General features: G+C 52.0%; 2 protein-coding genes across 4 annotated transcripts in view; both read right to left on the bottom strand.

Annotated features, from left to right (window-relative positions):
- Positions 1-62: 62 nt before the first annotated feature.
- Positions 63-9622, bottom strand: Cdh24 (cadherin 24). Of its 2 annotated transcripts, none has more exons than XM_038310145.1 (13): positions 9501-9622; positions 7737-8054; positions 7269-7563; positions 6983-7102; positions 6742-6909; positions 6382-6569; positions 5672-5925; positions 4783-4919; positions 2438-2559; positions 2245-2356; positions 1769-2017; positions 342-1336; positions 63-249 (listed from the first exon to the last, which is right to left on the bottom strand). In XM_038310145.1, exons 2-12 carry the CDS (start codon positions 7935-7937, stop codon positions 834-836), a joined length of 2349 nt encoding a protein of 782 aa, XP_038166073.1. In that variant the 5' UTR covers positions 7938-8054; positions 9501-9622; the 3' UTR covers positions 63-249; positions 342-833. The 2 variants fall into 2 exon arrangements, with proteins under 2 accessions (XP_038166073.1, XP_038166074.1); XM_038310146.1 differs by having other exon boundaries at positions 7269-7449.
- Positions 9623-10426: 804 nt separating this feature from the next.
- The window catches only part of Acin1 (apoptotic chromatin condensation inducer 1), a 46151-nt gene continuing 32048 nt past the window's right edge, over positions 10427-24529 (bottom strand). Inside the window, exons 1-12 of one of the 2 annotated variants that reach the window (XM_038310709.1) lie at positions 21278-22850; positions 19794-19935; positions 16287-16329; positions 15182-15315; positions 14935-15087; positions 14148-14286; positions 13732-13877; positions 13402-13509; positions 13193-13300; positions 12681-13005; positions 12469-12569; positions 10427-11317 (exon numbers count right to left, since the gene is read on the bottom strand). In XM_038310709.1, coding sequence (XP_038166637.1) covers positions 10997-11317; positions 12469-12569; positions 12681-13005; positions 13193-13300; positions 13402-13509; positions 13732-13877; positions 14148-14286; positions 14935-15087; positions 15182-15315; positions 16287-16329; positions 19794-19935; positions 21278-21300 — 1743 coding nt within the window. In that variant the 5' untranslated portion in view covers positions 21301-22850 and the 3' untranslated portion in view covers positions 10427-10996. Of the gene's footprint in view, positions 11318-12468; positions 12570-12680; positions 13006-13192; positions 13301-13401; positions 13510-13731; positions 13878-14147; positions 14287-14934; positions 15088-15181; positions 15316-16286; positions 16330-19793; positions 19936-21277; positions 22851-24529 lie in introns of those variants that run through there. The other variant, XM_038310708.1, reaches the window with a different exon arrangement.

Here is a 24529-nt window from a genome sequence, read left to right as displayed (position 1 = left end):
CCCCTCTTCCCCAGCTGCCTCCCCTTTCTCTCCCCTCCCCCTTCCCTTCGGGGGGCCTAAGAAGCACACAGGATGCCCAGAGCTGGGATGCCCAGGGCAGGCTGACAGCCGGGCAGAGCTCCAGGGAGGTGGCTATGTGGGGGCTGAAGCTCTTGCCCCAGGAGGTGAGCTGGCTCCCTTCTTCCTTCCGCTGGAAGCCAGCGGAGCCAGGATGAGGCATGAGTGATGGATGGAACCATGCGGGCAGGTCTATGAGGAATTGAGAGTTGGTTTAGAAACAGGATTGGAGGAGCAGCAGTGGTCCCCCGGCTGCCCCCCACCCGTAGTCCACGGACAATGACCTGGAACAGAGCATCTTCTGCAGTTGGGTGGGGCAGCAGTGGCTGGAAGATTCTCTTGCTTTTGGGATGGATAACAGGAAACAAAGAAACAGAACCAACAACAAACAAACCAAAAAGCCAGGGACTTAAGGAGAAGGGAACATGTGGGTAGAAGACAGAGAGCATGTGTGTGGGCAAGGGAGACAGTCTGAGCGATTAGAATTACTAGACAAAAACAGCCACAGAGTCACAGTGAGAACTGAGGTTGGGTCAGTTATAAAACCCAACCCCCCGACAGTGGAGAATCACAGACAGGGATCTCTGGAGAAACACACAGACCGACTGAGGAGAGGGAGGTAAAAGGGAGGGTACCAGGGGGAAGGAAGGAGGGACAGACACATCGGGGCCCCTGGGCTTCCCCCGCCTGCTGGGACCCCGTGGGGCTCACTCAGAGTGCCTGTGCGGGCTGCCCCACCGCAGCGAGCGCGGCGAGCCTCAGGGCCTGGGCCGGCCTCAGGGGACCGGGGGCTCCTTGGCCCCATACAGCTCAGCCAGAGTGCGGAAGAGTGGGCCCCAGTCATCCATTGGCTCGGTGGGGTTGGGGACACCGCCAGCTTCGCTGCCGGAGCCCAGGGAGCTGAGCGAGCCGCAGGAGGAGCCTCGGCCCTCATAGCCATACACCTGTACCGAGTCGTACGGGGGCACACTGGGGTCCTCGTCTGCCTCGTGCAGCCGCAGCGCAAGCAACTGTGCCACATCGGCAGGGCCGGGTGGCCTGGGCTGGCGTGGCGCTCGGGTCCGCGGAAGCACGTCGCGGCGCACCTGCGGCCCCGCCGCTGCTGGAGGAGCAGCTCCATCTGGGTTCTGCAAGGCTGTGATGTCAAAGGCCTCGGTATCCTCCTCTCCACCGCCCTCGTCATCATAGGTGATGATGTTCTCACGGACATCCTCCTCCTCCAGTACCATCAATGCTTCCTGCTTCTGCCGCCTCAGGGCCACGAAGAGCACCACCAGGGCTGCACAAGAGCACACAAGCCACCGAGCCAGCTGGTTCCCGTGAGGGGCCAGGTGAAGGCTGAGGCGGTGTGGCCAGAGGTTGCAAGCCCTAGATCTGACATTTGGCAAAGGTTGCTTTGATTCTTGCCTTAACCGTTTATTTGCTTTGCGTGAATTTACGTGGAAAAAGTTTTATCTCCTTAAGTGTTTGAAAAATTAAAATATAACATTCATGATGTGCCCAGCACCACACTTGACACCGAAGAGCTCTTTACCTATATAAGGCTGGTTACTATCACGGATATGAGACAAAACGTTTTCTCTTGGACCTACTGGGTAATAGAAAATCCTGGCCCGAGGGGGTCATTCATGCCCTATGTCTAGACCTGCTTTCTCCCTCCCCACAGAACAGGCCTAGATACCACACCTTGTCCCTGGGTGGCCTGACTTACCAAGTAGGGTGCCCATACAGGTAACAATGGCAAGCAGAGCTCCAGTGCTGAGACCAGTAGGTGAGAGCTGAGCCTCGGGCCAGCAGGATGCCATGGAGCCATCCGGCCGGCAGCGACACACACTGATAGTGACCGTGGCAGTGCTGCTCAGGGTTGGCTGTCCCCAATCCCAAAGTTCTATAGGAACCAAGTAGGGGGCCTGGCGTGGTGGAGCAGGCCGGGAAGGCAGCAGCAGGCTGGCAGAGCCATCTGTGGGAAAAGAAAGGTGGTTGGGGTACCTTCCTGGAGGGCTGGTCCAGCCCATACAGCCAGCTTCCCAGGCAAGGCTGTAAGAGCAAACAAGGTGTAAGAGCAAACAAGTATAACTGTAAATGCACACCTACCTTCTGTTGGGCAGGTGGCTCCACAGGTGGGGCAGGGGTGTGGGAGGGAGAGGAAGGAGACAGGCATGGGTGTGGTTGCAGAAGGTCACCCACCTCGGTTGTCCCGGACTGTAAAGTTGGCATCAGGGCCCACAGGACCTTGAAGGGAGACTTGGCTACTGTTGCCAACTTCGTCTCTGTCTAGAGCCCGGATGACCTGAATCAACTGGGAGGAAGAGGAGAGCCCTTTCAGTGGAATGGCTGCTGGAGGCCTTGGGAGCACAAGCCATCTACGTTGGCTGTTTACCTGGCCAGGGGCTGCAGAATCACACACAAACATGTCATAGGGCTCAGCCAGATGGGGAGCATTGTCATTTTCATCCAGGGTCTGGACGGCCACTTGCACGCGGGAGGACTGTGCAGAGCTATCTGAAGCCAGAATACCAACATATGTACACCATACACGCACATACAACATACATGGTTTAGAGGCATAGAGGCAACACAGCATGCATACAGAGCAACATGAGATAACGTGTAACACAGGAGCAGCAAACCATGTTAAAGTGGGTGGGACTATACAAATGCATGTGTTCACATAGTAAGATGTGTTTATTATACAATACACATGCAACAAATATTCAAAGCTGATAACGCACACACAGCAACTCATGCAAGATAAACACAGCATATGCATAAACAGAAGTAGAAAAGTAAACAGAAAGCACACACAAGGTATGCAGATATAAACCATGAAATATATAAGCAGTCACACTGTAGATATAGTAGGTGGGTATTAAAAACAAATCAAACACACACAAAGCAGACCTGAACAGTGAATGTAGCATTAACCCCCATCCAAGTAGAATGGACACACACACACACACACACACACACACACACACACACCCCGTCACAGGTCTGGGAAGCTGTATCACCGAGAATAAGTTGACCTTCGTGGTCTACGGGTGCAGAGGTTAGGCCCCACCCTGCGCGTCCCTTCACCATCGTCTTACTTTGTTCCTCTCATCAGGGTCATTTAAGAGAGAATGCTGAGCGAACTGAGCTTCTCAGTTCCCCTCACCTTTCCTCAAGGATGGGGGAGAGGTGTCTGGTCCTAGTGAAAGGCGCTGAGGTCACAGGTTGGGGCAGGGCAGGCTAAGTGGGCTGCCTGGCCCTAAGGTCTGGGGTAACTGGACACAGAATGATATGGGGTCCAGTCTTTCATTGCAGTAAGGGCCATGAGCTCTTAGCCAATACCAGGGTGAGGGTAAGAACGAATTTGGCAAGAGTACGAGAAAACAGGACACACAGACACACAGAGCTACATAGAAACAAGCAACCACACACAGTGCAGTAATGTATGTAATACACACTCATACACATATGCTCATCTCTACAGATATGCATGCAGCTACAGATACGACTGCCTGAGAGACCATAGCCGCACAGACGAACAAGTACAAATACGTACATTCAACACCCGTGAAAAGCAGGAAGTCAGAGGAGATAACAGCTCACCCTGCAAACTGACTGGCTCAGATTCCTCTGCCATTTATGTTCTATGTGAGTTTGGGAAGTCACTTAACTTCTCTTTATATGAGTTTCCTCACTTGAGAACAGGGAACTAATCATATCTCCCTAATCAAATTGTGATGATTAAATGAGTCAATCCATTTTTGGTACTTAAAATAGTACCTAATAGACGATAAGCAATAACTCCTCCATCCACAATTACTCATGTATATAAAATAATATCTATAGCTACTTGTCTATACCACTATACACATTCAATCACATGCACAAATACCATAAACATAATAATATAATTCTATGCAAACACTAAAGTGTGAGCACATATATCGTTATAGACATGTGGTCACAAGTAAATGTGTGTATGTGTACATATATATAAATATATATATTCATATTTAAGGGTCCCGTGTACTTCAGGTTGCTCTTGAACTGACTGTCCTGCCTTAGCCTCTCTAGTGCTGAGATTACAGGTATGTGCCACACAATTGTATACTTCACATATGAATTATATCCATTCCTGAGTACAGGACCCTATGTACATATACAGACAGCTTTGTTGACATGTGCTGACATTGATATATATAGTCATAATGCTGATGTAAATTCAGAAACAGCGGGAACGCAAGCAATGGGGTATAAGGTGCTACTTACAGAAGGCTGAGGGGTTTTCCTGTCTCCCCAGGGCAGAGACCTGAATCAGGTGCTGCTGATGGTAGTGGGGGCACCAGAGAGGCTGCACACATGGGGCCGGCATGCTTCCCCTACGTCAGTGTGTGGGGGCAAGTCCCTGCAAACTTCCTAGAAGGGCTCCCTTTTTGGGGGCTGCTGACACACTCCCACATAGTCCCTTTCTGAGCAGTGTGTTAGCACACAGGCTGGAGGTATATAGTTCTGGGGTTGAGCAAATCAGTGAGGCGGAAGTGTCAGGTAGAGAGACTGCGTAAGTAGACCCCCCTATGCCAGTCTGAGGGTGCCCATTTCATGAGGAGGCTCCCGGCCAGGGGCCAGGAACTGAGCAGATGAGGGTGCCACGGCTGTCACTACCTTCCCCACCCACATTCAGGGATGGCTCTCTGCCAGAACAATGCTGTCTCCTCAGGGCCCAGGACTCCTCACCCAGCTCTGTGGCCAGCACGGTAAGGTTGTGCCAGACACGAGCCTCGCGGTCCAGGAGCACAGCTGTTCGGATAGTGCCATCTTCGGGCTCAATGGAGAAGCAACGCTCTGGATCCGAGTAGGGGAGGATGGAGTATCTAGGGGAAATGGGACTGATTCGGGAGCGGCCACCTCTCCCCTTCCCCTTCTCTCCCCTCTGCTGATCTGGTTGAGCCGAGCTGTACCAGCCAGTCAGGGCCATCGGTCAGGCTGGAGTTCCCTGGGAGGCCCTAAGAGTTAGGGGTCTGGACCGGACAAGCGTGGTGGACAAGGAAACACTACCTGTGTGTTTCAGCCCTGGTCTGCCTCAGACCAGCTGTGTGACCTTGGGGAAATCATTTGACCTTGTTTAATCAACTGCAAAATGGGAATGACATCAGCACCCCTGCCTCACGGGGCTGTGTCAGGGATGCTGGTCTGGAGGGTGGAAGCGTGGTTCACGAGGGAGACCGTGCCAAATCTGGAAATCCACTGTCACTCACATGGCCTTGAAAACAATTGGCAATGAGGATACCTACTTCATAGGGACATTGTGGGAACTAAATGCCACGGGCTGGGCGAAAGGTGAAGCGCTTCATCAACAGAGGTGCATTCATCAAATGAGAGTCCATTTGCTTGTATTGCCACTAGGAGGTGCCACTCCAAAGAAGTGGGTGGAGAGCAGGGCTGTGGTCACTGAGGCCTCCAGCCTTCCCCTAGCACCCAGGCCTGACGACCAGCAAGCTGGCACAGGAAGTGAGACCTTCCCTAAGGGATATGATTTGCTGTAAAGATGCCACATCCCGGGACTAGCCACCTCTGTGGTCCTTTCAGGAAGCCTTGCCCCTCCCCAGCTCGCGGTCCAGCTAACCTGATTGGGCTGGCTGGGGAGTCCAGGTCACTGGCTGAGACCCGGCCCACCAGGGTGCCAGGAGCTTTGTTCTCAGGTACTATCAGGTGGTAGGCGGCCTGGGTGAAGACAGGTGGCTCTGGGGCATCCTGCACAGCCACTCGTACCGAGGCCACGTCCTTGAAGGGACCCCGCCGCAGGTAGGCTGGGTCGATGAGTGTGTTGGTGGCTTCTACGCGGAAGGTGTAAGAGCGGCGGGTCTCGAAGTCCAGGGGCTATGATGAGGGGACACAGAGAATGATGCATTGGGAACTGGGGTGGGCCCACCTCACAGGGGCAGAGTGGCTTCACCCTGTGTATCTAGTGCCCTGGAGAGGTGTGGCCTCAGAGGTCACGGTGGGTGAACACTGCAGAGCAGCTCTAAGCTCCACAGTGGACTTGTTAAGTAGCCATGAGACACTCATTTTCCCTTCTAGCTTTCAGAGCCTCATCTAAAAGGTACGATCAGTATGACCTCCTAGCTCTAACACAGGGGTCCTAAGTAATGTTCCAGGAAAACCAGTTAAAAGTTGGCCAGTGGGTGGGGGAGGAGCGAGGGGAAACTGAGCCCGCAGTTCAGGAGGTCTTTTGTTTTGTTTGTTTCTTGGTACTGGGGCATGCTAGGCAAGCTCCTACCAATGAGCTATCTGCTCCCAGCCGAGTCTGTGGGTATCAACAGACGGAAGGCTAACCTTCCGGACAGTAAGGAGCCCATCCTGACCCTGGGAGTCTGTGCTGATGCTGAAGGCCTCTGATCCTTCCCCATCCAGGATGCTGTAAGCCATTAGGGCATTGTCCCCTAGGTCTGGGTCCTGGGCCTTAAGCCGGCCCACCAGGGTTCCAGGTCCAGCTGTCTCCACCACAGAGAACTGGTATAGACCTTAGAGAAACAAGGAAGAAGATGTGTTCTTAGGGATTTGCTAGCCCTCCTGCCCTCCTCCAGCAAGTCCTTCCAGGGTCTGGCTGGGGTGGGACCGGGGACGATGGCTTCTCCGGAAGCTGGAGGGGCAGGGCAATCAAAGGATTGTCTGGGCACAGAATGGCCTTCTTACTCTGAGGGAACTTGGGAGGGTTGTCGTTGACATCACTGAGGGTGACTGTGACTGTAGTACTGCCTGACAGCCCCCCCATGTGGCCACCCATGTCCTTGGCTTGGATCACCACCAAGAACTCCTCCTGGGTCTCCCGGTCCATGTTAGGGATGGCTGTACGAATCACTCCTAAGGGAGAGACACTGGGTCAGGGGTGTTCGTCCCCACGGCTGCCCCACAAGCTTCCTGGGTCCATTCTCACCAGTCTGGGGGTCCACAGAGAAGAAAGGCAGTCCATCCAGCACAGTGTACACCAGTTTGGCGCTGTTCCCATAGCTGGGATCATCAGCGTCGTGAGCAGTCACCTGGATTACGGACGTCCCTGTGGGAGATTCCCGTATCCCATTCAGCAGCAGCAAGGCCAGGAAAGGAAAGTAGAGGGAGGGAGCCCAGATGTGAAGAATGCTGAGTTAAAGGAGACAACAACAGGGCAAGAGGGGGCGAAAGAGCTCCAGGAAAGCTAGGGCATTCAGAGCTGGGGTGCTCACCAACGTTAGACATCTCGGGCACTGTGGCATGATAGGGCCCAAGGGGAAACACAGGCGGATTGTCATTGATGTCTTGCACTTTGATGATGAACTCTGATGGGGGCTCCAGGGGGCGGTTAGAGGCGCGGTCCACAGCTTGGGCCAGTAGAACATACTGTGCTTTCTCCTCCCGGTCCAGGCTCTTGGTCACATGGATATTGCCTGTGGCCTCATCAATCACAAATACAGTGCCTGCCCCCTCCCCAGTCAGCAGGTACTTGGTGCGGCCCTCACCCCGGTCAACATCTGAGTGCAGCTGTAAGGGTCAGAGAAAACGGCAGAAACCTCCGAGTGCAGAGCCACGGGTTAGAGTCTAGGTGTGGGTTGAATGTTAGGAAGGCTAGGGGCCCAAGGTCATTGCAGAGTGATGAAGGTCCAGAGCAGGGCCTGACAGAAGCCACAGTACACATGGGAAGGGTTGATCCTTACCTTGCCGATAAGGACAGGCTCTGGACCAGAATATTCCTCAATGACAAAGAATTGGTTCCAGACCCAGCTCCTCCGGGTCCGCAGCAGTGCAGGACCTGTGTGTCCCTGGGACCCTGCCCAGGCTGGGACTGGAGCTGCCAGGTGCCCCATGCAGCCCCAGCCACCCAGCCAGGCCAACAGGAGCCTCACAAGGCCCCACATGTTTGGAATCCAGCCAGGGCTCTTGTTCACTGGCCCCAGGTGCTGAGGCTGGGCAGGGCTAGGTGGCCCATGAGCTGGGCGGGGAAGATGCGTTGAGGCTACCCCATGGATCCACACCTGTAGGACAGGTAGCTGCTCAGGATGAAGTCTAAATCCTACTTCTCTCCCAAATTAGATACTGAAACCCAGATCCCTGAGAAACCAGACATCCACTGCCCAGAAATCAGCCCAAGACAGACAACCAGATCCTTCTACCTAGCTCTGCCTGGATTCCCCTCTAGCCCTCCAAACCCATAAACCTCAGGTCAGTCAGCTCTCGAAAGCTGGGGAGGGAAAAGCAGAGGGGATAGATGCTAAAGGGACTTGGAATTTCAAATCCTGTCCTGTCCTTCTACCTTGGGCACACAGCTAGGGTACTAGAGAAGGCAGATGGGCTAACAGAGAAAGGGTTTAAAATTAAGAGGTTGTATTCATTGACACATAGCCTTCCTTATCCATAGGGTCAGGCTGAACGATAAGGAGTGCACCCAAGTCAGGCTGGGACTTAGAACAGCACCCCCGCCCCCCAGAGCCCCACCTATCCATACTGTCCCCAGCCCACTCTGCCAGCTGCAGTCTTTAAGGGGAACTGGTCTAACGGAGCAGAGTGGGGTAGAATTGGAAGGATTGGGAGCAGGGCTGCAGGCAAGGAGACTGAGGAGAGGTAGAGGCTGACCCAGGGGCCAGCGGCACAGCGACAGTGGGGCTCAGGGCAGACAGGGAGACCAGATGGGAACGACAGGAGAGAAAGAGAGAGAGAGAGAGAGAGAGAGAGAGAGAGAGAGAGAGAGAGAGAGAGAGAGAGGCAAAGGAAGCAGCCTTGGTATCTGAGAGGTAGCAAGGAGTCCTAGGTACTAGGCATGGGAACTGGAAGGGGCAGAGGAGCATTCAGGCTATGAGTGTGTGTGTGTGTGTGTGTGTGGTGTGTGATCAGGCCTCGGGAACTTCATTCTGGTAGAGTAAGCTACCAGGAGCAGTAGAAGGAGGGAGGGGCTGCGGGAAAGGAGCTAGAAAGAGAGGACCCTTCCCATTCTCTCCCTCCTCTTGAAGGGGCCCACGGTCAGGTGCCCCTCCTCCTCCCCTAGAGCAGACACACACCTGACAGGCCGTTTGTTCCCAAGAGAAAAGAAGCCAGAGGGCAGCAGGGGACCAGGGAGGCAGGCGGGACGAAGACAGAAGGAAAGAAACAGAGGAGTGGGAAACAGGATAGCAGGAGAAGAGGAGAGGAGAGGAGGCAAAGGCAGGCAACGGGAGAGGAAAGGAGAGCGGGAAAGGGAAAAGAGAAAGGCAGAGGAAGAAAAAGGCAGAAGAGATGGGAAGAGACAGGACAAGAGGGAGAGAAAAGGGGCAGAGAGGCGGAAGGGTGAAGAGAAATCAGGAGAGGCAAAAAGGAGAGGTGTGTGGGAAGGGAGAGAGCAGAGCGCGGGAGAACCGAGCCGGTACAGCTCGCAGCCAGAGCGCACTGCAAGCTGCGGGTCCCCCGCTGCCCCCGCCAGGATTCCCGACCCGGGCTGGCGCCCTTACCTGGCACTGCCGAGGGGCTCGGGACTGCGAGCAGCACTCCGCCCGCCTCCGTCGCTGGCTCCCGGGGGCGCAGCTCCAAGCAGATCCAAGCCGGCGCCGCGGCTCTGCTGCAGGTCTGAGCGGCCCCGGCGAGAACAAGGGAGCGAGACGGAGGGGGCGGGGGAAGGAGGCTCCGCCTGCGGAGGAGAGGCGGCTCGCGCGGGAGAGGAGAGCCCTGCCTCTCCGACCCTCCCCGGCCAGTCCCCGCCCCCGCGGCTCCCGGGCTGCGGGGCGCATACAGATGTGGGGCCGCTCCTGGGCCGGCCCGCAGCAGGGTACACACACGGGCAGGACGGCCAGGCTATTGCGAGGGCCTGGCGGGGGGCCCCAAGCACGAATGGCCAGCAGGGCACCTGCGGAGGCACACCGTGAGGTGGGGCCCCGGGAAAGCACTGCGGGAGACCCGGCTTCTCGCTCTGGGTCGGGGTGCGGGGACGAGGCTGCTGCCTCGGGTTCTTATGCATATCCCAACAGCGAATTGAGTCGGCTAGGGTGAGCTTAAGGACGCAGAGGCAGCGGGGGTCTAGGGAGGTCGCCAGGGACAGGGGCACGACATCGATGGGGAGAGAATCTTTTAGGGGAGCTCTTTGCAAGGATCTATTCTTGAGTGTTTGTGCCCCCTGGTGGCACTTGTGGGAAGCATCTTGAGGGTGACCAAATGCCTAATTGTGCAAGGGACTGGGTAGGGGACCCTGCCAGCTGTTGGAGCCCACCAAGGAAACAGGACACACTTTCCCAGATGAAGAAGACTACAGCTTTGGGTCGAACAGAGCCAAGGCGGGGATGAGGATTCTGGCGGCTGCTCCAGAAAAATGCAGAAGCCTACCATGCTCGGAGCCATTCAACCCCTTTCACCCAAACCCCAAGGAAAGGCACTCAACTACCAGTTAAAACTAAGTCAGATTTTTATTTTCCATAGACCACATCATTTAATAATAAAAAAAAATAAAAATAAAAATTGAACAAAAGGAAAAGGTGGATATAAAGTGGAACCAGAGGGCAAGAGGCTGCAGAACAGAGACTGGGAACTGCAGGGGCCCTGGGACTCAGGAGGAGGCTGATTCAGCTCATAGGTGACCCAGTCCCGGCCCCGGCTGTTCCCAAGAGGCTGTGCGTGAGTACCCAAGGGAGGTGGAAAGCAGAACGGAGGGAAAATAAAAGGTCTGGGGCACTTGGCTATTCCCATTTCTGGCCAAACCCTTCCCTCCATAACCTAGCTCTTCCCTCTCAACACTTAATGGGAAGAAAGGGGAGGGCTAAGTTCCAAGAGATAGGTTGGGGAGAGATTGCCACTGCTCCATTTGGTGTGTGGGGATGGGTGGCAGTTATAGTTCAGCACTGAGCAATGGTGTGAGACCCTTGGTTCCAGGGTGGTGGTGATTGTACCTATCCCTCTGTGGCCTTTATCCTCCCCGGGCAGAGTGGCAGGTACCTGCAGCTCTCCTAGTTTTCCTCAGCTAGCGGCGCCCACCCCGGTCCCGTACAGGTGTGCTTCGACTCCGGCTTCTGCTGTGGCGCTTGGTGTCTCTGCGATCCCTCTCCCTGCCTCGGTCTCGGTCTCGTTCCCTGTCCCGATCTCGGTCACCCCTATCCCTCTCTCGCTCCCTCTCCCTTTCTCTCTCCCTGCTGTGCTCTCTTCGCTTCTCCCGTTCTAGCTGTCGGTTCCGTTCCCGCTCAGCTTCCTTCTCCCGCTCCTTCTGTTCTTCTTCCTCTCGTTCCTTTCGCCGCTTCTCTCGCTCCTTGGCCCGTTCAGCCTGCTCTGCCTCCTTCTGAACAATCTGTAGTCAGGCAGGAAGGGCAGAGACAAAGTGCATCACAGTCCTGTCTGAATTGGTCACACTTTGTGTATCTTGCCCCAGTACCTGAACTCCTAGCTCAGGGTCACTGTCAGTTTTGCTGTTAAATAGGAAAAGAGCCGGCATGGGGGATGGGCTGTGCACACCCCCCCATACATGTGGGGCCAGCACCATTCACATGCCGTCTCTTTGGTATTTCCCTAGCTGCCATCAGTCTAGATGCAAACAAATCTGAGTAGCATTAAGCCCAAAAATTCTCCCAAATTTTAATTCACATTAAGGGGTCAGAAAGACAGCTCACTGTATTAAAGTCCTTGTTAAAGCCTGACAATGGAGTCCACCCCTGAAATCCATAAAGGTATAAGGAGAATCAAAGTACAAAATTGTCTTCTGACCGCCACCACTCCCTTTCCAACATACACACTCTAACAGAATGCTGTCTCATGGAAAGCAATTCTAGATAATCAAGAAAGCAGAAAAGAGCCGGGCGGTGGTGGCGCATGCCTTTAATCCCAGCACTCGGGAGGCAGAGGCAGGTGGATCTTTGTGAGTTCGAGACCAGCCTGGTCTACAAGAGCTAGTTCCAGGACAGGCTCCAAAGCTACAGAGAAACCCTGTCTCAAAAAACCAAAAAAAAAAAAGAAAGCAGAAAAGAATTGTATAAAGAAGACTTTATAAAACATGCATTTCTCAGCTAATCAATTAAGTTCCAAGAAGTATGGGTAACACAGCCAGCTTCTTGACACCCACAAGCTCACAAGCTCTACTAGTTCTGCCATTGTGGCCACCTTCAATTTCTCTACAGCACCCTTGGTGGCTCGCTCTCTTCATCCTCATATTGTCTCTCTCTCCCAAACAGAGATTCTCTGTGTAGCCCTGGCTGTTAGTGGCTGTCTTCCTCTTTTTTGTTTTTTTGAGACAGGGTTTCTCTGTGGCTTTGGAGCCTGTCCTGGAACTAGCTCTTGTGGACCAGGCTGGCCCGGAACTCACAGACATCCTCCTGCCTCTGCAGCTTCACTCATGCCCTCCCTCCCTATGTCAATGCCAGGGCCTACTCACTCCAGCCACATTCATCCCCTGGGCACAGCAACCACTTCTAGCTTTGCCACTACCCAACAAAGGCGACCACTCACCTGGCTTTCAGTCAGTGGGAGCCAATAGATGCAGGGAGCTGCCTTAGTCTTACGGAAAAGGTCATCTAGCAACTTGGCAGGTGGCTCCTCCTGAGCCTTTTCTGTGTGGGAGGAAATCACCATCAGATGTATAAAACCCTCCGACCCCACCCACCTGGGTCCCTGGTCCCTCTAACCAGGAGGAGACATGAACACCCTACCCTCCTAAGTACCTTTCTTCTCACTCTTCTTTTCTTTAGATTTTGCACGCTCTTTGCGGCGGCGGTCACGGGACCGTGATCGGGAGCGGGGACCCTCTCGAACTTTGTCCCGATCCCATTCTCGCTCAGACCGAGTTCTCTCCCGACGTTCCATTTCTCGCTCCCGTTCTGCCCATTGCTCCCGCACAGCCCGTTCCTGCTCCCGTTGCTCTGCCCGGGGGTGGGGTGGTGGCTGGACTGGGGGTGGGGGTGGAGGGTGCAGGGGCCTTGGTGCTCCCTGATCCTCTGTCTTAGTTTCAGAAGGCCGATCAACCAAGAGTCCCCGGTGATAGTCCAGCTGTGGGCAGAGGGACAAGGACAGTCAAGGCAGAGGTTAAATCATTTCCAATGAAGGAGTCCAGGTACCAGGGATACAAAGAGAGGAAAAAACCACAGTATTGGTGACTGCAGGTTTGCTGAAGGTCTCAGAATCCACCGAATATGGCTGCCTCTGCTCATTCCCTCCTTTTCCTTAGGTCTCTCACCTCGTCTTGCTCAGCATAGTCAGCACAGAGGAATTTGGGGTTGGACTGGGGCCACTTGACCCCATGCAGAGCTGTGCGGGTGGCGACGGCTTCCTCTACTGTGGAGTACTGGTAAGGAGAAGCAGAGAGGCATGGAGCGTCTTTAGTCCTCTCCACTCGCTACAGTGCCCTCGAGCTGCCCAAACTAAAGAGTCGGCCTCTTTGCTCACCGTTACAAAGCAATGAGATTTGATCTTGTCAATCCAGAAGGCCTCTTCTACTAAAGTTCCTGTCCGCCCCAGTAACTCCTTCAGCTGGCCTAAAGTGAAGGGACGAACCTGCCAATGAAAATGAACTTTCAAGGTCTTAAGGAAGGCAGCATACCTATATATCTTGCATTAAGTATCCAGAGGACCCGGGCCTGAGTCACAGCACTCACACGTGGATGCTGAGAACTTGGAGAGCATTAGGCTCGTAACTGCAGAGGCATCTCTCTAGCTCCTACCCAGTGTGTTAAACCCTGAAGGAAAGGAGCCCACAATAAGGAAACAATGACTTACCAAGTTGGAGATATGGACAATGTTACTGATCTTGCCCCTGGGTGGGGAGGGCACCTGGGCAGTCCGGACTGGGTCGTCAATTGTAATGGAAACTCCAGACTTCTGCTGGCTAATGGACCTCCGGGTTAAGGTCTCTCCTAACATCACTGAGAAGAGAGAGCAGGAGCAGTTTTCAGGAGTCAGCTCTGCTGGCTCATGGCTCCCTTCCTTTCATTCTCTACTCAGCAGCCACTCTCCCATCCAGATGTGCCAACGTGCAAGGGCAGACCGGTCTCCTTAGTGTGGAGACTTGACCATCAGGCGACTCAAACCCGGGAGATGCCAGGCACAGAAAACCTTTGACATGTAAGGCAGAAGGCGCCAAATGCCCAAATGGTTCCTATGTAGTCCTCAGAGAATTCAGACACCTCACCTACCTTTCTTTACTTCATGCTCCACAGGTGGAGGCAAGGCCACCTCTACTGACACCTGGGGAGGTACAGGGGGTTCTGCTTCAGGCTCCTTTTCTTCTTCCTCTTCCCTCTGCCCATTCTCCTGGCCCTCTGCAGGCACTACCTATACAGATATGAGAAAACAGAGACCATCGGTCACCACACTGGCACATTCTCTTCAGACTCTGGCTCCCACAGAGACAGCAGTGGCATTAACTTTACACATCCCGTCCGCTGTGGGACGTTATTCTCGGTGACTCCCAACTCTTGGTTTAAGACAGGGTCTGTGAAGTCCTGGCTGTCCTACAGATCCATATGTGCATCAGGCTGGCTCTGAATTCAGAGAACTGCTTGCCTCTGCCTTCCTGGAAATAAAGCCATGTGCCACTATGCCTGGTTAAAAAACTTTTATTGAAACAAAAACAACATTTAACTATTTGTGTGCCTACATACACAGAGGCAATGAATGGTCTCTGTGGAAGTCAGAACAACTTTACGAGCTGATCTCTGCCATATGGGTCCTGAGGAGTGCAGTCATGCTTCCCAGTAGGCCCTTTACCCACTCACTGAACAATCTTGCTAGTCTGGACCTTGTTTTCTGCATGAGGGAAGATGTTAAAGTACTATTTGAGGCTTTAGTTTCAATTCTGGTATTGAGGCGCAAGCTGCTCAAACAAGAGTAACGAACTGGTGCGGTTGTACTCTGTATCTGAACCCAGCCCTCAGCGGTCTGCTCTTACCCACGGCCTCACTCCTGATGCAGTACTTTTACCTGAGTGACAGTTCGGCATATTTTCAGTCCTTTGTCGTGGGATCCATCGTCACCATTCCGCTCTGTCTCGTCCTCAGAGATCCGGGAGTCGTCAGCATGAAGATCCACAACAGCCTCCTGCCCCGCCAGGGGTTTGATGTCGGGGATGAGGCTCTGGGACACAGATAGCCCCGCCACCCCGTTACACTGGGCCCATGTCTATCCCCACCTGAACACATCGCACCCCCTTCCCTGCCCCCCACCTCACCTTGAGTGACTCAGTAGTGATGCTGATGGAAGGTTTCTTCTGCGTGGTGGCGGTGCTGGCTCCCCAACGGCGCTTTCGACCAGGCTGGCCCCCCTCTGTGTCACTGTTTCCGGCTTGCACCCCCTTGGTAGCTGCTGTCCCCAAGAAATAATAGAACCCGACAGTTAGATGGCCTCAGGCTCCCTGCTAGCTCAAACCATAACACTTAAAGTTAAGAAAATACTCTTTTTGGGGGATTGGGTGGGGGAGGGCACTAAGGAACGAAGGAAGGATGATGTTGTTTCTTTCTTATAGATGGAAACTATTTGTCTGCAAAAAGCAGAAGGGGGCACCTAGCTGGCCGAACCCAGGGACATGAGCACACTGCAGGACTATATGACCTTCTATGGCCATCCAATCAAGTTCTGCAATAGGTGTGTGGGCAGGCATGATGATACAAACCTTTAATCCCATCACTTGAAAATGTAGAGGACTATCTGTGAATTCAGAACTAGCCTGGTCTATACAGCAAATTCCAGGCCAACCACCAGAGTTCCTCAGTGGGAAGACAGTTAAAATGACTGTAAGAAGCAGTCATTTAAAGTATAAAATGGTAAGCATTTTTGGGAGTCTAACTACAAATTCAAGGTCAGATACCTGAAAGAACAATATTTCTCTAAGAGCTGGGTGTGGCAGCACATGCCTGTAATCCCAGCTACCTGAGAGGATGTGGCAGGATTCAGTTTGCGGCCAGCCTGGTCTATGTAGCAGAGACCTTGTCTCAAAAATCAGTACAAAGAAGAGCATAGATTGGAAACCATCTGAGGCACAGCACTCTCCCTAAACGTGGCTGGAGCTGAGGAAACTGGTGTGGTCTGCTTGCTAGCATGGGCAAGATCCTGGGTCAACCCTCAGTAACACACCCACAGGTAACTGGAGAAACAACAGGATTGGCTCAAAGGGGAAAAAAAAAAAGAAACCTACATGTGTAGGGGAGGCAAAGACTCACTAGGTGGAGGGGATAGAGAACTGCCCCCTACCAAGAATGCTACTGGGAAGAACTGGGATTCTATTAGTCTGTGAGCAGTTTTTATAACTTTTGCCAGGGATTTGGAGCTAGACTTACAGACAACGGAGATTTTCCTCTTGAAGGATTTGGGCATCGAACTCTGTATGGAGAAGATAAGGAAGAGAGAGAGAGATACCCCACAGAGAGGGGGGAGGAGGTTAAATGGGCAATCTTAGCATAAACGCCAAAGACACACAGAGACAGAGAGAAAGAGACACCAACAGATAGAGACCAAAACAGAAGCAGCAAACGGCAAAAAACGAAGCAGAATCAATGCAAGTTAGAGGAAAACTTAAAACCAAACATCACAGGGAAACTCATCTATCTCATTTCACACCAGCGTATTAGCTTTACCAGAAATAAGCTAGAAGAGGAAGTCAACAACCTCCCAGCTGCTTAATTAACCTTTGATTTTGTTTTTTTGAGATAGAGTCTCACTATGTAGCCTAGGCTGGCTTCAAACTTGTGGCAGTCCTCCTGCCTCAGCCTCCCAAGCGCTGGGATTACAGGCATGAGCCACCATGCCCAGCTCTCTCCCTTTTCCACTGGATCTAAGGGATGAGGGTATCAAAACCCAATGAGCTACGCCCAGACCTGGTGCCTGGGCCCTCTCAGGTTCTTCCTTGCTAATGTGAAAGATACAAAAGAATCAGCTCTTGAGATGGCAACTTAAACAACTTTCCCTTACTCCCCGATGCAGAGTCTGACATCTTAATAGGATGTGGGGTGCTTGCAAAACACCCAGACCAACCCTAGCACGGAGAGAACTACACTAGAGTCACGGAAGAGGAAGCTCCTGAGTCAACAGCTAGCAGAGAACTGGAAAGTATCTCCTGGGTAAAGAGGTTTTGGTAAAGGGCAGGCAGCCCCAGGGGAAGCCTCAGCACCTCTAGCCACCACCCTTACTCCAGCAGGGCCTTAACGCTACCCTTTCAAATAGGGTTCAAACCTCAGGGGCTCTGGCCAAGGGTCAAAACCAAAATCAACCCAAGAGACAGATTTGGGCAAGTCTCTTCCCAGACACTCAGTGGGAGTAATAATACAGACAGAACAAAGTATTGGGGTGGGGTGGAAGGGAAACAACACACTTTTAGATTTAGGTGCTTATTTCTGGAAAAACTAAGACCACCCTCCCTACCACCCACCCTTCTAAAGGGTAGGGCAGAACCCTCTTATCCTTCCCCACCCACCCCAACCCCACCTGTCATCTAACCAAGTCTCCTTGGTCTCTCTTTAGGGTCAGCCTGACCCCTAGTTGGGTTGCTCATGATGGGTAAGTTAGTGAGAAAGGCGGGGGGAAGTCTTAATTAAAACAATAAAAACACGAACCAAATAAATAAACCCAACAAAAAAAAATCAGAGAAATAAAGAAATGAAAATAACAGAGTAAAGAGGAAGTAGAAAATAAAGGATAAACTAGGATATGACAAATGTTCCAGGTACCATCTCACACCTGGGATCTTCAGTTCAGCCAATCGCACCTCACTGTGTACTGTATCTAGTCAACCGCCGGTCCAATCAGAATGAGCCCTCCCTGCTAGGCGTTGTGCAATTGGTGGGGGGTTGGGTTGGCAAAAAAGGTGGGCGCACGGCGTGGTAGTCAGCGCGGCATTGCCAGAGTCCTCCCAGGGGCGCAGGGGAGGCGGGAGGGAAACGTGTGGGGGGACGCTGCCCAGTTTCCAAGATGTCAAGACAGTTCACTGGCGATGGCCAGACTCAGCGAGGGGCAGAGGGGGGAATGGGGACAGAACATCAGTCCTGGCCCTGTAGGGCATCATCTTGCAGTCCCTGATGAGATGGCCTGTGAGTAGCAGGAATGCTCCTTGCCTTTTATGAGGCAGGCAGGACCCTAGTCCACCAGTGGCAAGCTGCAGCAAATACCACCACCCAATACTTGGAATCCAGGTGATGACTCCAAAGTCCCTTCCTCCTCTGAATGTAACTGGGGAGGGGTCCTTTCACCGAGGAGGATCATGGAGCCTCTGATGAAGGTAGCCCGGGGCAGTAGTAGATGAACTTCCCCAGGACCTGGAACACATTCGGCAGAAAGATCGAAATATGTCTTCTGGGTTGTGGTTGGCATCTCCTTAGGGACTCCAGCTGAGACAGTGGTTCCAGGCAGGTGGATGAGTGAGTCCCTGCCTCCAGGGATGGAGAAGTTGGAGCAACCAACATACTGCTGCCCTTCACCATGGACAACAGGGACCATAAGAAAATCCATTTGATGAGCAAGTGGTGACACATGGGTTGGGCTGTCATCAGCTTTAAATCCCTGGGGTACAGACCCTAGACTTCTCTGCAGGGTTCCTAGTCGGCACAGCTTAAGCCATGGGTCCCACTCAGTGTTTACAGCATGGCACTGTGATCACACACTGCCTCTTAGGTTTCTTGGTCCCTAGATGGGAATCCCAACAGTCTGTAGCAAACAAGGCAACCCACAGTCTTTGATAGGTAAGGGCATGTGGGCAGGCGCCCCAGCACTGGCACAAACTCTTCTTGGGGTGTCCCAAGTAGGGAGATGATTCAAGTCCACCCCTTTCCAAATGCTTTTGTTTCTCAATACGAGTCTCTCCACAACAGTGCTCTTCTTAGCCCCCTGACGTAAGCAAGACAGGGAGGCAAAGGGGCCCATCACAGGAGCCCATACACATGCCCCCTCTGGCCAAGACACCTGGATAGCAGACTCGGCTCTGATTGGGCGGCTCAGTAGCAGCGGGTGGGTCCAGAGGTAGAGGCGGCATCAGCGATTGGCCAGTTGGGCAGGGTTATATTTTACGGGCGGATTACCGTACATGAGGTACTTGGACAAAGTTTTACGGGGAAGAAGGACCTTGTAATAAATAATATTCTGCACATCAAATCACTTTCACCGGCCCCCACCCCCGCAACACACACCAGAGAAAGGCTACACACACAACAGCCCCTCCCACCCTACAATAATACCACTCCCAAACCCAGCTAATTCTATCTCTTTAAGAGCCAAGAAGACTTCGCTGGCTCCAATGTGGGAAGCCTCTTGAATTGGGTACAGGAAAAAAGGTAATACACACACACAAAAAAAAGGAGACAGAGGAGCCTTATGGCCTTATGGATAACCCCAGTGCTGGCTTATAAGAAGTGTACCTCTGTAATGAGACCACTGGGGGGCAGAAGAGCAACAAAAAATTCCTCCGCATAGTTGATCTGGTAAGAGCCACCAAGGGCCACTAGGTGGCGTTGAGTGCCTTTAAGCCTTTAAAAGGGAGGGAAAGCTCAAGGAGTTAGCTTCACGTGAGCTTCAGCAGCAGGAAAAGCTGTGCCTGGGCTTCAGAAAAAAGGACCATTAACAGATCTGCAAATTATGAGTCTGGTCTGCACTACTTCCCACTTAGGGAAAGGAAATCAAACAGCCCTGTCCCCATCACAAGGGGTATCCCTTGCTAAACCAGCGAATTCTCCTGATCCAAGGCCCTGCCTCGTCCCCTCTGAAGTCATCCCACTGTGTAAGAGGGATCACCAGGATGGTCTAGTCTCCCTAGGCCCACGTTCTGCCCACCCGCCCCATCAGGTGGCTTGGCTAGTTACCTCTTTCTTCTCCTCTTCTTCAGCACTGCCCTCTGGGCGCTCGTCATTGCTGACGTGGTCTGCAATAGGCACAGGAGGCTCTGGAACCTCGTTTTCAGGTCTGTTCTCACTCGTGTCCATGGTCACTTCCTCCTTCTCTTCACTGACAGGATGAAAGAGGTTGAAGGAAAGGCAGGAGAGAATGAAGGGGAAGAGAGAGCGAGATGTTAGCTTTGGCTATAAATTCTCAGTGTCTCCTTACTTGGGTGGGATTGTAACAGCTGCCTTTTAGATCACACTAGAACTTGGCCTGCACAGGAAAGTGGGAATGTTTCCCTTGGGGAAAAAGCACGGATTACAGTGACCGATCCTGGTCACCTGGTCCCTGGATGGAACATGTAGACACCCAGGACCCAAGAGTTCTCAGGTACTAACTCCACAGTTCTCTTGCCCAAAACAAATATCCTCCTCTAAAAAGTCCTTCAAAAGTTATTTCAACTTGTCCATCGGCTGTGGTCTCCCTATCCCCTAGTCACAGGCACCTTTACATAACTAAAGGGAACCTGGCTCCTCTATTAAAAAGGCATGGCTGGTGCAAATGATCCTGGCCTTGTGTTAAATCAACGGTTTAATAAGCAAGTGCCTCATAGTCCACATGATCTGGAGACACCAGGTACAGAGAAGGGCGAGGGGCTGCAGGGAGAGTGCAGGGTTGGTAGCACAAACCCTGGGAACCCTGAAACTGCTGAGCAAGTATGGAAGCTGGAAGAGTCAGGCCAATTTTACCTGCTCACAGTAAACTGTTCTTACATTTGACTCTTCCCCAGTCTCTCCCACTCTCTCATTCCAACTTCCAAGAGATAAAAAGAGCAGTCCTCCCAAGTCAGTCCCTCCCCTCCCCTCCCCCAAACATGGACCCCACTCTCCCACAAGTTAGCACCCACTTCAGACAAAGAAACCCCGAGACTCCATTAGATAAAACACATCCCTACCTTTCCGTCACCACCCTAACTTCTAACCCCCCTGCCCCACTACTAGGCTTAAAAAACAACAATCAAATCAGGATGGTCGGGGGCCCAAGTGACAGAGAAGGAAAACCAAGACTCCCCAGGCCAGTAACTAGTACCGGAAAACCCAGCATTCCCAACAGGCTGTCTGACATACAAGGGGTCAGAAAAGCCTCCCTAGGATAGGCAGTGAGAGATGCAAAACTGAGGGGGAGGGGGAAGTCAGGATTGAGCCCCCTGCTAACAGGCCCCCACAGAAACACGTGATTTATCTGCTTAAATCTTGAAGAAAGGCTTATCAAAAGCCAAACCAAAACAAACGACCTATTTCTTGGAGAGGGCAACTGGGGCCAATTAGAAACGAAGCAGGAAGGACAAAGGGAGAAAGCGGAATGCCTGAAAACAGATCAAAATGAAAGACAGTGAAAGCCATGAGGAAGCTAGGGAGGCAGGCGGGCTGGAGGTGGGGAAGGACACATGGGGATGCGAGGCTCTCACCCTTCTTTGCTGTCTGATAACATGATTTTTTTTTCTCCCCCTGGAAGTGCTGTTTATCCCTTTCTGGAATGGAAGAAATAACAAAAACCAAACAAAAAAAATCCTAAAAAAATTAAAACAACAACAACAAAAAAACAAAACCCCAAACCAAACAAACCACCTTCCTTGCCCCGAGATCCCACCACCGCTTCCCAGGCACCCGATCCAGAGAGAGAAAATCAAGATGCAGCAACTGGGGATCCAAAAAAAATGGTAAATGGAAGGGGAGGTGGTGGTGGTGGAGCGGGGAGGCTAAAATAGATCTGGCTTTTAAGAGATAAGCGTTTAAGTCCTCACGGCAAACCCCGAGTTCAGCCGGATGGGTCTCTCTGGAAGAAGAGGAGGAAGAGGGCCAGGCTGCTGGTAGTAGCTGGTTCTATTGTATTGGCGAAGCGGCAGCGATCAGCCGGAGACATGCAGGGGAGCCATCTTGCCACTTACCCAGCAGCCCGTGTGTGCGGATGGGGGAGGGCCCTGATGCAGCAGGGGAGGGGAAAGAGGGAGGGAGCTGAGTGAGCAAGGTTCTTATCCTCTGGCAGGCCACAGGGAGTCAACTGGCTCGAGAAGCCGGGCCTTTTTCCTTCTTTTCTCAGGTTACCACAGCTACAGAGAGAGGTCTAGTGCTAACGGGGCCAGGGTGCTTTCTCCCAGTCTTCCCGGGGGCAAAGAAGGGGCCAGGTGGGAGAACACACAGTTACAGCTGCCTGATTGAAGACATAAATTAAGTGAAGTAAAACAGCAGAGTTGGGAATGAGAAATGATTAAAAGAAAAAAGTTAAAGCCAAAGTGGGAAGATTTTTAAAAGATGACCAAAATTTCTATTCTGCCCTCAGAACATTGAGACACATTTTTTTCTTAATGTGTCCATCACTCTCCAAGCTAGAGAGCTTCCATGCTGCTCACCCCCCACAATGACTACAGGTAACCTGTCTGTTTCAAATGAATGGTGGAGGAAAGTGGATAAACCTGGGAGGAGAGCTCCTTCTCCAAAAGAGAAAAGGATGGGTGTCTCGGAGGGATAACAGATCCGTGTTCCCAGTCTTTAACAAGGCTGCTTGGCCCTGAAATTGCCAACAACTCTTAAGGAAAGGCCAGGAGGTCTTGCACTGCTAAAGCTGGAAGGCTTCTGAAGCAGACAAGACACTAGAGGTGAGAGGTGTCGCTTGGACAAGGGAGGATGAGATTAGCTGAGCACAACGAAACTGGGAGACACCCAAAGACAGTAGTGATGGGAATCTTCACAGATTCCGACTATGAAGTCGGAAGCGGACCTGAACAAAAGATGCATTCCTGTCGGACTCAGTGGTTCAAAACTACAATCCCAGGACTTGAGAGACAGGCGCAGGAGGACTGCTAAAGGTTTGAGACCAACCTGTCACAAAACAGCAACAACAAACAAAAAGCACCCCACTCCATAATAGCAACACAACACTAAGAGACTGGACAAGCTCATGTGCCAATTGAGACTTAACTCCTCTTCCTGATGGCAGACAGAATTGTAGCACCAGAACAGCTTCTCAGAACTTCTCTGCAAGCTCTGGAGAAAGGAGTGTGTGTGTGTGTGTGTGTGTGTGCCCGCCTGCACCCTGAACTCAGAGATCAGCCTGCCTCTGACTCCAGAGTGCTGGGATTAAAGATGTGTGATCAGGGCTTTTAGATAGGAATGGAACTGTCTTCATGCTGTTTAAAACCCTAAACTTACTGCCCAACAACGCATGCTGAAGGGACGCTCATCCATTACTTTAACAGTTCTCTTTCACAGTGATCCCCTCAGAAGGTAAGGCAAGATCCTGTATGGGGCTCAAAAAAAAAAAAAAAAAAGAAAAGGGAACCCAGGAATCTCAGACCTTTTACAAATTGTGAGATAGTGGCCAAATTCACGAATTTCTCCTATCTTCTGTAAGTGTTGCTAATAATATCCACCCCAGGGACAGTGTGAGCTCTGTGGGGTCTGGCTTGGCTGATGTTGCAAATCTAGTTAAGACTATGTAGGAAATACAGGTAGAGGTAGCAGTCACTGGAGGTACCACATCTCAAGCTTTGTTTTTTTTCTAATTCAAAGGGTAGATACTTTCTCTGATGTTAAAACATTTAGTGATGGGATGACAAGTTTTGACAATACCTTTATCACTCTGAATAATAATAATTAGGTTATTGGCCACTTATCTCCACCCTGCAAAGTTCCTCAGAGGTATGGACTGTGCACTTTGGCCCCTAGCTCAGGGTCCAACACAAATACCCAATATGGGGGCTGGAGAGGTGGCTAGAGGATCTCTGGCTGTTCTCCCAGAGATCCTGAGTTCAATTCCTGGCAACCACATGGTGGCTCCCTCTTCTGGCTTGCAAGCACACATGCAGGCAGAATACTGCATATATAGTGAATAAATCTTAAAATAAAGCAAAACAACCCCACAAAACCCACTATATAAGTACTTTCTCCCCTCCCCCCCCCCCCCCCCCCAGACAGGGTTTCTCTGTAGCTTTGGAGCCTGTTCTGGAACTAGCTCTTGTAGTCCAGGCTGGCCTCAAACTCACAGAGACCCACCTGCTGGGATTAAAGGTGTGCGCCACCACCACCCAGCATAAGTACTTCTTAATTACAGTGTAATGATAGGTAAAAAAGGGATACTTCATAAATATTTGTTGATTTAAAAGACTTTGTTCTCTGTTTCTTCATGTATGTGTGAGGGGCGGGTTCCATGCACATTGTATGTACCTGTGTGAGGCTGCACGTGGAGCCACAAGGTTAGTTGGGAATCATTTCCCTCTTCTACATTATTCATTAAAACAGGGTCTCCTTCAGGAGGCAGAGGCAGGGAGATCCCTGTGAGTTCAAGGCCAGCCTGGTCTAAAAATTGAGTTTCAGGACGGTCAGGGCTAAGACACAGAGAAACCCTATTTTGCAAAAAACCAACAAAACAAAAACAAAAACCTGGGTCTCTCATTGAGCAGTGGTGGTGCATGCCTTTGATCCTAACAATGGAACTAGCTATGTAGGTCTTGAACTCAGAGAGACCTTCCAGCCGCTACTCCTTTCTGATGCTGGGGTTACAGGTATGCACCATCACATCTGGGTTGTCACTGAACTTTTATATATACATAATGTATATGCATGTTTGTTGTATTTTTTTGGGACAGGGTTTCTCTGTGTCACCCTAGCTGTCCCAGAACTCACTCTATAAACCAGGCTGATCTTGAACTCACAGAAATTGG

The sequence above is a fragment of the Arvicola amphibius genome, chromosome 13 (assembly GCF_903992535.2).
Source record: "Arvicola amphibius chromosome 13, mArvAmp1.2, whole genome shotgun sequence".
Lineage (NCBI taxonomy): Eukaryota > Metazoa > Chordata > Mammalia > Rodentia > Cricetidae > Arvicola > Arvicola amphibius.
Note: the sequence above shows the minus strand (reverse complement) of the source record. Positions and strands in the feature narration are given on the sequence as shown.

Excerpts from the sequence above, each read along its gene's own strand:
- Cdh24 (XM_038310145.1), bottom strand. The coding sequence starts at position 7,937 with ATGTGGGGCCTTGTGAGGCTCCTGTTGGCCTGGCTGGGTGGCTGGGGC. Across the intron at positions 6,570-6,741 it reads CCCTCCCAAGTTCCCTCAGA|GTCTATACCAGTTCTCTGTG; the intron begins GTAAGAAGGCCA and ends TGTTTCTCTAAG. Across the intron at positions 2,018-2,244 it reads TACAGTCCGGGACAACCGAG|ATGGCTCTGCCAGCCTGCTG; the intron begins GTGGGTGACCTT and ends CTTTTCCCACAG.